The sequence below is a fragment of the Capricornis sumatraensis genome, chromosome 8 (assembly GCF_032405125.1).
Source record: "Capricornis sumatraensis isolate serow.1 chromosome 8, serow.2, whole genome shotgun sequence".
NCBI classification, from domain to species: Eukaryota; Metazoa; Chordata; class Mammalia; order Artiodactyla; family Bovidae; genus Capricornis; species Capricornis sumatraensis.
Genome location: NC_091076.1, coordinates 21423153 through 21437702, shown reverse-complemented (window position 1 = coordinate 21437702; position 14550 = coordinate 21423153). Strand labels below are relative to the sequence as shown.

The following is a 14550-nucleotide window of genomic DNA, read 5'->3' as shown; positions in this document are numbered from 1 at the left end:
TCAGGTCTCCTGGGGTTGCTGAAGGACCCCGGGAGGACTGTCTACAGGAGTGCCGGGAGGAGACCATGGTGTCTTTTCAGTACAGTCCTTTGCGACAGGTGGAAAAATCAGAGGATTCCAACTTAAAATGTTGTTCTCAGCTTCTGAAGACACACAGCTGTCTCCTGAAAAGCAAAGGTTTGGAAGCATCATGAAATGAGAAAGCCTGATTTTTATCAAAGCAGTCTAAAAACACTACCTTCAGCAATAAAGAAAGAACCATGAGGAAAATTAGAGCCCAGTTATGTTTATGTTTGAATATGAGGGAGGCAGAGGTTTAAGATAAAGTTGAGCTCTCATGGACAGTTACACGATTCATCTAAGGGTTACAGCAAACCCCTTAAAAGCCCCCAAATAACCATGTTCAAGAACCACTACAACTCCAGAATCAACTCAGATGAGAAAAGCAGCCTAGGATTACAAAACGCATCCTTCCAGCAAGTCTACTGTTCGTGTACAAACTGAATCAAAGCCTATTTGGATTTATTTTCCAGAATGGAATAGAATGAACAATCAGAGATGAAGGATGTGTATCACAGAATTTCAGGGGCTTCCCTGGCAATCCAGTGATTAAGATTCCATACATTGGGAGTACAGGTTCGATCCCTGGCTGGGGAACTAAGATCCTACATGCCATGCGGTGTAGCCAAAAACTTAAAACACGCCGACAAAAGAATATCCCCAAACACCCAAGAATTTCAAAGAATCCTCTACAGAGTCAACTTTTATTGACATATCCAATACCCCTACCCAATAATCTGAGAAATATGAGTTGATCACAGAGAGAGCATTCTGAAAGCATCATGTCTCCTGATACAGTTCTTAGCTAACTGAAGACTGTTTAGAAGCTTGAGATTTACAACGTCTTGCTGTACCTCTGTGGAACTCTGCTGTATCTTCCACACAATCGCAACTGGCCCCATCTCTACTGTCTTGACAGCAAACCGGCTGAGCAGGCGTTGGTGTCTCATCCTCTTTGATGCCCTCCTCAGGTGGCTGAACACCATCAGGGACCGTGGAAGCGAGACACACAGGCATCTTCATGTGAGTGAAGGGCTTCATTTCCAAACCATCTTGAGGATAAGGTGCTATCACTGGGACCACAGGAAGGGGGCTGCTGCTGAAAGTGCTGCTGGTTTTGGTGAAACACCTACAAAGGTTAAACCAAACGAGACAGACTTGGGTCTAGAGGGATCAAGAATTAAAATTCACTTATTTTGAAATATTATTTGGTATTTTGTATCCACAGATTCTTAAGGAAGACTGGTGCCTAAAAATAACTAAATGATTCACTATGATTTGAATTAGCAAGATCTCAAAAATTACAGTTAAAGTGAAATACAAAGGAGAACGCATCAAAATGCAAACCAATGAATTATGGATCGGTACACGATGACTCATCACATGCATCTTTTGCCTCAGTCCACTGTTAGAAGTTGTCTTTCATAATAAACTAGCTCCTGAATACAGCACACAGAAGGGAAAGGCCATTCATGCTGGAAGGAGCGAAACAGAAAAAGAGGAAAAGGACAGAACGCTAGGAAACTTATGGCCACGTGAGAGAAATGACCTTATGAAAGCCAACAAAAACACAGTTTTGAAACCAGCTATGTTCCCTTTCACTCTTGGAAGAAACACTATAAGAACTAGACATTCAAAATCCAAGTTTTGTTTATTTTTCAATTTTTTTTTCTTTGCAGAATTAATTGCTAGAATTTATTAGTACTAAACATTCACTTCAATTCTGCCCTACTTTTACTTCCTGTCTTCATCCAAAATATGTGTTTTCTCTAACTTTTCCTTCCTGTTCTTCAGATTGGATAATCTCTATTGATCTTTTAGTTTATTGACTCTTTCTTCTGTTGTCTTCAATCTGATATTAAGCCCAAACAGTAAATTCTCCATTCCAGTTATTTATGCTTTTCAGCTTTGGAACTTCCATTTGATCTTTATAGGTTCTGTTTCTAAGATGAAATTCCCCACGTGAAAGCATTGTGTGTTGTTCATTAAGTCCTTGAGCATATTTGTAACAGGGTCTGTTTCTATTGACAATTTTTTTCCCTTGAGTAAGTATCACTTTTTCCTATTTTTTACATGGATAGTAACTTTCTTTTTTTAAACTGGATTTTTCCCTCTGATTTTCCGGTTGTTCTGTTGACTTCAAATTCCATCTTTCAATACCTTCAGTTTGTGTTCTTAATCCTAGATTGAAGAATGTCCTCAGGCAAAAACCCATAGACAGATGGTACCCACTGTCTTTCAAGGTTAGATTTATTCAGTTTCTGCCTGTTTCTTGTTACTCTATAATACTTTCAGATTGCCCAGATTCCATCATTATTACCTGTGGATGATAAGCTATTCCATCATTAACAGAAACTGGAGACTGGAGACCCAGGAGTATTTACATATAAAATAAAAATATTTTTTATTTATAAAATTAGGAGTGAGAAAAGTGAAGACATTTCATGTGACTTTGGTCGGGAAGGTTAGGTAGGAAATACACAAGTATGCTCGAGTTAAGCATGTTAGGGAATAAAGGTAAGAATTCTTTGGACTTCCAGCCTTTTAACACGGGATAGTATGTTTCTGGAAAATAAAATCAGTAAAGGAAGTCCACACAACTGTCACCAGCATCTCTGTTGGTTCTAGTTACTAGAAATAACAAATGCTAAGCTTGAAGCCTTGGAACCTGAAAGAGAATAAGATATCTGTCAGTAAACCAAATCCTTAATTTAAATAAGTTCAACTTTAATTTCAAAGAGAGAAACACATCGACTATACACTTAGTGGAATTCAGATATCAGTCATCTGGCATGAAAGCAAAGTATATCTGTTAGGAATTCATCTGCACAGAGAAACATGGCTGCAGCCTAATCTAATCTGACTGTAATCCTAACCTTTAACACTATCAGAAAAAAAACACATCCCTGATTCAAAGAAAATCTGTATTCTGATGCAAGTGTTAAGGCAATAAAAAGCAGACGAAGCACTGGTGTGGAAGAAAGTTTGTTGGAGTCAGGATCAAAGCACTGGGCTAGCGGACCATGACTCCAGGAGAGCAGGGCATGCCTCATGGGTCTGCTGGACATTTCACTCAACTCGGAACTTTTTTCTGGGATGCCGGGATGCCAACAAAGGTAAACACAGATCTCTTGACATCCATTTAAAAGTGTCCATGTTACCAGTCTCTTTTCATGAGTCTCTTCCGCTGTCTCAATACCCAGGGAATCTGAAAACTCTCTTGAATGTATTCAATTCATGAGAAACTAGAGTCTAAGCAGGGTATTCACCTAAAATGTGTGGCAAGGTCAGGGGGAAAATTTTTTGTTTGTTTTTCTGGCCCTGCCATGTGGCTTACAGGATCTTAGGTCCCTGACCAGGGAATGAATCCAGGACCACAACAGTGAAAAGTGCTGAGTCCTAACCACTGGGTCTCCAGGGAACTCCTGGAAAAATCTTTCTGTATTCAAATTACTTCTAGTGAGAATTTACTGAATATTATATATCTATATAAAAAAACTTAGAAGAACCCTTTATTCCAAAAGCATGTGACATGTGAATACCTTCTAAACGTCAGACACTGTGGTAGACACTGAAAACATAAAGATAAATACAGCAGGTTCCAGCTCCCAGTCTAGCAGAGGAGAGTGAATAAACAAATGGTTATACTATAGAGTAGTGAGTATGACGTACAAGATATAAGACACTGGGAGCTCTCAGCTTTGAGATGGGTTAGGGCTGTATGGCTGATGAGAGTAGGGTACTTTCTGCATTCCAACTAGAGACTAGTGTATATCCTTTCATGCTCTTTCAGACTCAAGAGTCTTATAATTGAGGAAATTAAATTAGATGACAATTAGAGAGTAAGAAAGATTCTGATTTCCAAAAACCAGAAATATCTCTGGTCAAGGGAATCTATATGACTACCATGATTTGTTGAAAATAATTCTTAAAAATTACGTTCCTGGCTTCTGGCTATGACTGATTAGTTTATATCAGAACAACTCTTCTGCCAAGAGCAACTAAAAAAAATAAAAGATGGAGACACTGGAGTTTAAATCTGTTGGAGTCATCGGAGAGCTACCCAGCACTTAAGCGGCTAAGATTCCAGCAAGAAGGTAAAAGTGAGTTTCAGCACCGCTTGTCCTGACAAGGCATCTGCCCAGCTCAGTGCAGGATGGAACACTGAGGCGTCAAGCATGCAGTGGCAGCTGAGGAACTGAGGAGAACTTCTGGCACTTTCACAGGGCTGGGAAGACAGAAATTAAGAGTTCAGAATCTGCCAAAGAGAAAAGGCCCAGTAAACACCCCAGGCTTTTAACTGGGACCCTTGAAGGTGAAGCAGGAAGAGACAAGGCTTTTAAAAAGACTTGAAACTCAGCATTAAATCAGCTCAGTCTCTAAGTGGGTTAAAATGATCTGGTCCTTGGCCTAACTGCCTGCCAAAAGCAAACGCAAATACTTTCTGGGGGAAGAAAACATCTTCCAGAGCCTCTAGGAGTTTTTATACGCAATGTCCAGAATTCAATAAAAAAATTACCAGGCATTTCTGAAGACAGAAATAAAAGAAAAATAAGTGATGCTTATATTGAGTTAGGAGACAATGACTTTAAAAGAACTGGATGATTATATTCAAGAAAAAAGGTGACAAGATGGAGAATTTTAACAGAGACTGAGCATCTAATAATAATTATTATTTGGAATTTCTAAACTGAACGGTAGAATAACCTAAATGAAGAACTCCGTTCATGGAGTTCCATGGAAATGGAGCACAGAAGACCAGAGGTTTACTGAACGTGAAGTGTGTTCAGACTGAAGACACACAAGGATGGAAAATATATAAAGAAGCTTAAGAGACATAAGAGGCATACAGAAAAGCTCATATACGGAATGAACTATTACTCAACCATAAAAAGAAACAAAATAATGTCACTTGCAGCAACATAGACGGACACAGAGATTGTCACACTGAGTGAAGTAAGTCAGAGAGAGACAAATATCACATGATATCACTTATATGTGGAATCAAAAAAAAAAAAAAAAAGGTAGTAGTGAACTTATATGCGAAACACAAACTGACTCACAGATGTAGAAAACAAACTTATGGTTACCAAAGGGGAAAGCGACAGGGAGGGAGGGCTAAACTGGGAGATTGGGGTTGACATATACACACTATTATATATAAAACAGATAACTGATAAGGACCTACTGTATAGCACAGGGAACTCTACTCAGTACACTGTAGTGACCTATAGGGGAAAAGGATCTGAAAAAGAGCCTCAGCAAAAATGGTGAATGGATACATAATAAACATCGAACATCAAACTTTTTAAATAAGCTTTTCTGTAAGCAAGCAAAACTATTATCAAAGAGCAATGTATAACTGATTCACTTTGCTGTACAGCTAAAACTAACACAACGTTGTAAATCAACTACATTCCAATACAAATTAACTGAAAAAAAAAAGACAGGAGAGAATAGCAACAAAGATAATGTTGGGAATTGTGAATAAACATTGCAGAAAAACAGGAACTGTATTGTCTTAAAAGTTTTTAAATATTTATAGCATTAAACTACATGACAAAAAATAACAAAGCACTGGAGAAGAACCTAGAGTTAAAACGCTCTAAAATATTTTGCTGTTTTAGTACTAATAAAAGTACTAATGCATGTTAGACTCCAATTAAGGTCCCATCACTTCATGGGAAATAGATGGGGAAACAGTGGAAACAGTGTCAGACTTTATTTTTGGGGGCTCCAAAAATCACTGCAGATGGTGATTGCAGCCATGAAATTAAAAGACGCTTACTCCTTGGAAGAAAAGTTATGACCAACCTAGATAGCATATTCAAAAGCAGAGACATTACTTTGCCGACTAAGGTCCATCTAGTCAAGGCTATGGTTTTTCCTGTGGTCATGTATGGACGTGAGAGGTGCACTGTGAAGAAGGCTGAGCGCTGAAGAATTGATGCGTTTGAACTGTGGTGTTGGAGAAGACTCTTGCGAGTCCCTTGGACTGCAAGGAGATCCAACCAGTCCATTCTGAAGGAGATCAGCTCTGGGATTTCTTTGGAGGGAATGACGCTAAAGCTGAAACTCCAGTGCTTTGGCCACCTCATGAGAAGAGTTGACTCATTGGAAAAGACCCTGATGTTGGGAGGGATTGGGGGCAGGAGGAGAAGGGGACGACCAAGGCTGAGATGGCTGGATGGCATCACGGACTCGACGGACGTGAGTCTGAGTGAACTCCGGGAGTTGGTGATGGACAGGGAGGCCTGGCGTGCTGCGATTCATGGGGTCGCAAACAGTAGGACATGACTGAGCGACTGAACTGAACTGAACTGAACTGAACTGAACTGAAGGTCATAACGTCCAGTGCCAAGCACATAGTAAATAGCATATAGTAGGGCCTCAGCAAAAATGGTGAATGGATACATAATAAACATCGAACATCAAACTTTTTAAATAAGCTTTTCTGTAAGCAAGCAAAACTATTATCAAAGAGCAACAACTAAACTAATGGGTCAAGATATCTCATAATAGATCACACCCAAAACTGAGACACATAGATTAAAAGTGAGAACGAATCATGTACTTACCCCTGAAGATTTCTGTACCACAATAGAAATTGTCTCTGTCCTCGTTCATACTGGCTCTGTTGTTCAGCTTTCTTTCTATCTGTTGGCTTCAAAGTTATCTGACTTAAATGTCAGTCTTCTGGAGGATGGGCAATGTCTGTTCTTGGTGTCAGAGAAAGCTCTTAGATCAGTGAGACACAGAGCACAGTCAGGCACTTAATGAAATCCCCAATCATGACGTAAAACAAACAAAATGAGCTTCTGCAGGAATCTGTAAGTAAGGCAAAGGTACCTGAGACCTGAAAGACAAAAGGAAGGATCAGGTCAGAAAGAGATACTTTCATTTAAAGAAGTAAAGATAAGGTGTAGGAAAAAAATATACCTGCCAGACTTTGAAACACCAGGGCAGTTCCCTAAAAAACAAGATATTGTAAGTTAATAACTGGCTTTCACAGAGCTAACAGGAATGAAATTTCATAATGTGAACACAAAATAATGAAGACTCACCAGATAAGATGCCTTCAGGTCTTCTGTTGTCTTTTATCCCCTTTCGTTTCTCTTCTGTCCTGCTCATTTCTTTAATTTAAAGCAACGGATGAGATTTTTAAAGGACCTCTAAGGGCAGTCTAACAGTTTGAGTGTACAGCACTTTTGCGAACATTTTATTTCACAGATGTTTGATCACTACACTGGCTACCAGCCTGAGAGCTGCTACAATATGGCAGATGTGGTTCTGATGCCGCCTTCACTGATGAAAACAAGTGGCAAGGCTTCACATTTTCCAAATGAATAAACTAGTTTCTTTCATAGTGGGAAAAAAAAAAAAAATACAGTACTCTTGTGATAATGAAGGTGAACGACATGGATGGGACAGGACCAGAGGATGGTGAAGATAGAGGCGCCAGGGCCAATTACAGTGAATAGCATCTAGAGGGCTGATACTGTCATCTGGTTTTATGAGCTGGGAGTTAACAAGTAAATACGTATGTTTTAAAAGAAATTACAGATATTTAGCAGGAGAAAAGTGCAATTTCCTGTTGGATATTCTTTAGCATCTATCTTTCAGCTAAGTGATATAGAAAACCATTGCAGTGCATACTTTTATTCCAAACTTTGAGTCTCAGTTAACAGGGTGGTGCTTACAGTAAAATCATCATGTGACTTAGACTGGTAAAGTGATGATCACCCAAATTTCAACCCGATAAACCAAACTCGTTTAAATGTTCTAGTACAGTGAACTCTGACTCATAATCGTCAGTAATTAACCATGTAGAGCAGGGCCTCCAACCACCACGTTCTAATGCCTGACAATCTGCAGCGGAGCTGACGTAACAGCAAGAGAAATAGAGCGCACAATGAATGCCACGCACTTGAATCATCCCAAAACCACCTCCCACCTGGGTCCATGGGAAACTGTCTTCCGTGAAACCAGTCCTTGGTGCTAAAGACGCTGGGGACCACTGATGTAGAAAACCAAATATAAGTAATTGAGTCACACTACTTCTAGCTCATTTTTGGTTGTCTGCATGGGTCAGCATAAAAATGGCTTTAACCTGGGGGTTACATGCTAAGATATAAACACAGAAGACATAGTCTACAGAAAAGAAACATGATACCTGTTCTGAATGTAATTAAGCCTGTAACAAGTGACACAATTCTTTTACTGATGCTTTAATTAAAATTTCTAAAGCAACCAGGTAACTACAAAAATAGTACCTGTATATAAGTAAGAGGCCCAAATCTACAAGTAGTGAGAGAGAGAGAGAAAAGGGCAAATGTCTGCATATTTATAACATTATTAACATGCTCTTACAATGCACATTTCACAGTTTATACAATACACATAGTTTGTAATTTCTTATCTGTCTCAGGCTTCTCAAATAATCTTTCAGTTGCAGTTATTCTTGGCTTAAGGTGGAATGACAGTTTTCAATGGGTTGTCTCTAGCTCAATGAAATGACTTTGCCTAACTTTGAAAACACTGAGTAAACAGAACTCCGTGCATCTTGCCACATACAGATTTGAGCTGCTTTGCAAGAATTCAGGTGCTCTGGGACCTGTCAGTTTATCACTAAGGTATCTTTCAGGAAACAGGAGAGGGCTGTCTGACCAAAGCAGAAGATAGGAGAATGACTCTTATAGTGTCATAAAAAATAAAATATTCTTGAAGCAGCCATCTGAATAGCACACACTAAGAAATAAGAAACTGCAATAGTAGCGCAGCATTGTGTTTGGAAGAATATGTTGCATTAGTATTTGACTAAGGCAATGGCACCCCACTCCAGTAATCTTGCCTGGAAAACCCCACGGATGGAGAATCCTGGTGGGCTACAGTCCATGAGGTCGCAAAGAGTCGGACACAACTGAGCCACTTTACTTACTTAAGCGTATTTTGGACATTCCAGCAAAACTACATAGCACCTCTGAAATGTTTTGCAGAGAAGTATCCAATTTCTGATTACATAGCTGAATATTTGTTAAGCATGATTATGTACAGAATTTCTGTGATTAGATAATTGTATACATTTTGCCTTAAGTTTCCTCTTCTGATTATCCCTGGAGGGCAGGGACTAACTACCCACAAACCTCTTGGATGTGTGATACTTATTTTCATGAATGTGTTCCACGAATATCTCCTGAAACCGTCTCATCTCGGTGGCGGTTTGCTCTAATGTTCTCCTCACCCTTGCTCTTTCCTCTTGCCACTGTGTCTGTCACTTTGCTGACCTGGCCCTTATCTTGAGGAGGTCATCAGTTACCCTGCAACAGAACCCTGATGACATTCCTCTGGGGCCACGGAGGTCCCCTGTTCTCACCATACACTCTTTGCTGTAGGCTGCAGTGACCCGAGCCACACAGGGGAAGTTTCCTTTTGGGAACTAGTTTATTCGTGGCCGTCACAGAACAGCCAACAATACATGTTGGTGTCAGTCACTCAGCCGTCTCCGGCTTCCCTGGTGGCTCAGACGGTAAAGAATCTGCCTGCAATGCAGGAGCTGCAGGTTTGATCCCTGAGTTGGGAAGATCCCCTAGAGAAGGAAATGGCAACCCACTCGGTATTCTTGCCTGGAGAATTCCATGGATGGAGGAGCCTGGTGGGCTATGGTCCATGGAACTGCAAAGAATTGAACACGACTGAGCAATTAACACTCCCTTTAAATATATGTTGGGTGACTATAAATGACAGAATGCATTACTGAATGTGGCAAGCTCATTCTCTCTCTCTCACACACACACAATCTTACAAATAAAAGACCAAAAGCATGCTGTATACTAACCACGTTACTCCTTGACAACAGGATCAGGTCTCCATATCAAAAGTAGAATATAAGTAACTTCCCCCCAAAAGGAAGGTAACCGATCAATTGAAGAAATTAGACCCAGTTTTTTGAATGTTTTTCTCAGAGAATCAGGGAGATTACCATAGATGGAAGAGAATCCAAATCTTGGGCTCTGTGTATTTCCTTCCTTTGGTTTTATGGCTAGTTTTGAAGTAGCTGAGTGGTCAGGGATAGGAGATGGGTTGAATCCTAACCAATTAACCTGCTGGTAAGGTGAAGTCGCTCAGTTGTGTCCGACTCTTCGCGACCCCACGGACTGTAGCCTACCAGGCTCTTCCATCCATGGGATTTTCCAGGCAAGAGTACTGGAGCAGGTTGCCGTTTCCTTCTCCAGAGGATCTTCCCGACCCAGGGATCGAACCCAGGTCTCCTACATTGTAGGCAGACGCTTTAACCTCTGGGCCACCAGGGAAATCTTGGTGGAGCAGAGTCTAATTGTCTTTAGATAAGCAGTTGTTTTCATATTTCACAAACCAATTGGGTAAACGAAACCCTCCACCTAAAAGATCTACTATTATAATAGAATGTTTTCATATTCATCTCTACACACTTATGTTTATCTGAGTATATCTGACTCAGTGGAAGGTTTCAAGTCGGTGAAGGAGTACCTTCAAACCCAACAATACTCAGACTTTTAAGGTGATCACTACATAAAAACTTGGAGGTCATTTATAATATCTATGTTTTCTAAAGCACTATTCCCCATAGTTTTATTTCTCCTCTTGACCACCAGCCATGTATAGCTCATACTTTTTTCCCCAGATGGATTATATACATTTTTCCAAGTTGATTTTTACTTGGCAACTTCCTGCCCATTTCCAATCTCTCTAGGACACTTAAAGTTAATTTTTGTTCCTTCCTGATGGGACCTCTCAGTTCATTCATCTGTGAATTTCATCAGTGTCCTCTCTTACAAATTATCAAGACTGATGGTAAACAGAGCAGGTTTAATGTCAATCCCTTCCCATTAAACTAGCCAAGCAACTGAAAAACCCCATTTAATGACATATCCAGAACGGCACTACTGTGTTCTGAATTGAAGAGAGAAGGGTAGAAAGCTATTGATTTATTTGATTAAAATCTGTTTAACTCTTGAAACGCACAAGGATTTCTCAACTGAGTCGTTCATGCAGGGGGCTGGCTCCCCCAAAGCTACATTAAATATGTTTCTTTCCAGCTGTTCGTAGTGAGTCATTACATGCAGCTCTTAAACCTGAAAAGCGTTCAAACGGACTGAACGCAGTGAGGCAGGCAGTCCTCTACAAATGCTACCAAAGCCCTAGACGCAAATAAAACTCTCGATTGCTAGAGTGTGCACTCCCCTTTTGTTGTTGTTCGGTTGCCACGTTGTGTCCCACTCTTTGTGACCCCATGGACTGCAACATGCCAGGCTTCCCAGTCCTTCACTATCTCCCAGAGTTTGCTCAAACGCATATCTGTTGCGTCCACTCCCCTTTGACCTGTTCTCAAATTTTCACGTCAATATGCCAGTTTGGACAAGAAAGGCAAAGTTTTCTATTACTGAAATAGAAAGATGATAAAAGGACCTTAAGGATGGCAATGACTTGCTTTTTAAAAGGCCACTCCAAGAAATACATTCTAGTTTAAATCTAAAAAGGCAGGGGAGAAAAAAAAAAAAAAAGCTAGGGCGGCAAGATACAGGGCGGGTAGATTCCAAGGGGAAAGGCCTTCACCAATTCTTCACTCATCAGTAACCTGCAGCGTAAGAGACCTGCCCTGGGTCAAGGTGAGTTTGATGAGGCACCACTAGGGTTGAAGGGGATGACTCCCAGGTGTGTGAGGGGTGGATGGGCATAAGTGCATTCCCGAAGTGTTTCCTCGTTCAGTGAGTACATCCAATTACCTGGACACCATCCTTGACATCTTCCCCTCTGTGGGCTCATATCTTTTTTAAAAAAGATATAAGTTACTCATATCTTTCAAAAAAAAAAAAATTGCACCTAAGTCTCTCCAAAGCACCTACCTCTCTCTGCATCTACTACAGCTCTCTTAGTGCATTATTTCTCATCTGGACCGCTGCCACAGCCATCCAACTGATCCCCTGTATCCTTTCTTGTGCCATCCAATGGAGTCTCCAAACTCAATCCTCCAGAGTGCTCTATCATGCTAGCTTTCGCTGACTCACTGTGGCTCCATATGGTCTTAAATCACTCATCTACCTCTGGCCCTTTCCCTTACTACGTTCCTGCCACATTAGCCTTCTTTGATTCTGTAAGAATTCCAGCGTTCTTTTAATAGCTTATAGTATCTATTACCAATGACTTTAAGATTTTTTCTTTGATGTGGATCATTTTTAAAGTCTTTATTGAATTTGTTGCAATATTGCTTCTGTCTTATGTTTTGGTTTTTTGGCCACGAGGCATGTGGGATCCTAGCTACCCAATCAGGGATCAAACCCACGCCCCTCACTCCCTGCGTAGGAAGATAAAGTCTTTACCATTGGTTCACCAGGGAAGTCCCTTTTTATTTACTTATTTATTTATTTTTAGAAATATTTATTTATTTGACTGTGCTGGGTCTCAGTTGGGGCACATGGGATCTTTTAGTATGGCACGTGGGATCTAGTTCCTTGACCAGGGATTGAACCGGGGCCCCCTGCATTGGGAGTGTAGTCTTAACCACTAGACCACCAGGAAAGTCCCAGGATTTCAGTATTCTGCTTTAAAGGTTTTGCATAAATAGTACCTTGCCTTTGCCTGGAAAGCTTTAAACCTATCCCCATTCTCTTTGACCTAATTTTACAAATTCTTCACGTAAGGTGCCACTTGCTTAGTGAAGTCTTTCCTTTCTAACGCATTCTTTACATTGTCTTTAAAGCACCCAGTTTGAATTATTTATTCATTTTTTTGATTTATTTATGCCATTTTGAAAAAAGATGTGTCTCCCCATCAAATTATAAGCTCAGTGAAGGCAAGGACAATGCCCGTTTTGTTCATAACTGTAGCCTTGGGACCTAGCTTGGCACCTGGTCCACAGAAGACTTTCAAAAAAATGTCTGTTGAGTGAATGATGAATGGTTGAATCCTCTTTAATTTTTGCTCTCCTGATTTTATCACTCCCTTTGCCTCATCTCTTTGAAAATATATCAAGGCAGTAAGCAAAAAAATAATAATATGAGAGGATTATGAAAAGAATGTCTAATTACGTCAAATATGTAAGAAATAAAAGCCTTTAAAAATTAAATATATAAAAACAATCAGCCAAAGTTACTGTCTCCATTAGTATTCCCACTTATTTTTAAACTTGCTTTTCTTTCAAACTTTGTTTTATTAGGCAATATGGAATTGGTGGTATTCAAACACTTTTATCCTACAAAAATAGCAATTTCTATATATATCTGTGTATACATATACACATATTTATGCATTTCCAAATAAATGTCTTATTAATAAAACAAAAATCCTCCCCCCGCTGCCCCACCACCAGATATCTTTAAAATGGTCGACTTTTATATGCAGGTAGAGAACTTCAAAATGTCCAACCCATCTTTAAGTTCTATTACTTTGATACAAATGACTTGTAAATATAAAGATCACTAATCCAATCTACTCCCTGAACCCAAGACCAGCATTTTCATCTGTCTGCTTGACTTAGACATTTAACTGGCACTTGAAACTCTAAAAACATCCAACCAATATCATCACCTTCCCTCAATATATCATTTCATTAAGTTTCTCGTTTCTATGACTATCACCATGGCATCTACCAGGCCATTCACATTTGAAACTCTCTATTCATTAGAACCTTTTCCTAGATTCCTATCAGTGCATTCCAGTCAATGGCTAATCCCCAAAATTCTAACTCTAGAATCTAACTCAGCTCTCCTTTTCTAGCCTCATTCCTTTCATGAAGCTAAGGCCTTCGTTACACAAGTCGTCACACTGGTCTTCCTCCAATCCCACCACCATTAACCAGCCTAAACACATCTCTGCATAGCTGGCTCCTTTTCTCAAACATCTTCAAAAGAATCGCGATGCCACTAAGCCCAGTGTGTCTCAACATTTAACCCATGTCCCCCCTTTTTGATTAAGGCAAAAATCTCATATCTCTCCTATATTTTACATTACAGAAACAAGGGGACTTTTCCTACTCCTTAAATATAAAACGATGAGATTCAACGTGCTTCTTCAAACTCTACTCACCATACTTCTAGTTCTGTCTGTGAATCCCTCTTATTAACTGTCAGCTCTCTGGAGGGAGGCCTACTACATGGTGGGCACTCAATAAATGTTGATTAAATGAACTACTAAACCCTGACAGTAAGGATCGTCCATGATATAAACTCAGTCTGGTTTTTCAGATTTATGGCCTGCTATGGGCTTCCCAGGTGGCTTAATGGCAAAAGAATCTGCCTGCTAATTCAGGAGACGCAGGTTTGATCCCTAGAGGAGGAAACGGCAACCCACTCCAGCCTGAAAAATTCCATGGACAGAGGGACCTGGCTGGCTACAGTCCATGGGGTCGCAAAGGGTCGGACATGACTGAGCACGAGGACCGTACTTTATTGAGGGGCTGAATTTCAGCCCCTGATGTGCAGCATGTGCTTAGTCGCTCAGTCATATCTGACTCTT

General features: G+C 40.2%; 1 protein-coding gene across 1 annotated transcript in view; it reads right to left on the bottom strand.

Moving 5' to 3' along the window:
• Positions 1 to 14550, bottom strand: part of CDON (cell adhesion associated, oncogene regulated) — a 93822-nt gene continuing 79272 nt past the window's right edge. Inside the window, exons 19-20 of the mRNA XM_068978238.1 lie at positions 915 to 1189; positions 1 to 164 (exon numbers count right to left, since the gene is read on the bottom strand). Coding sequence (XP_068834339.1) covers positions 1 to 164; positions 915 to 1189 — 439 coding nt within the window. The remainder of the gene's footprint in view (positions 165 to 914; positions 1190 to 14550) is intronic.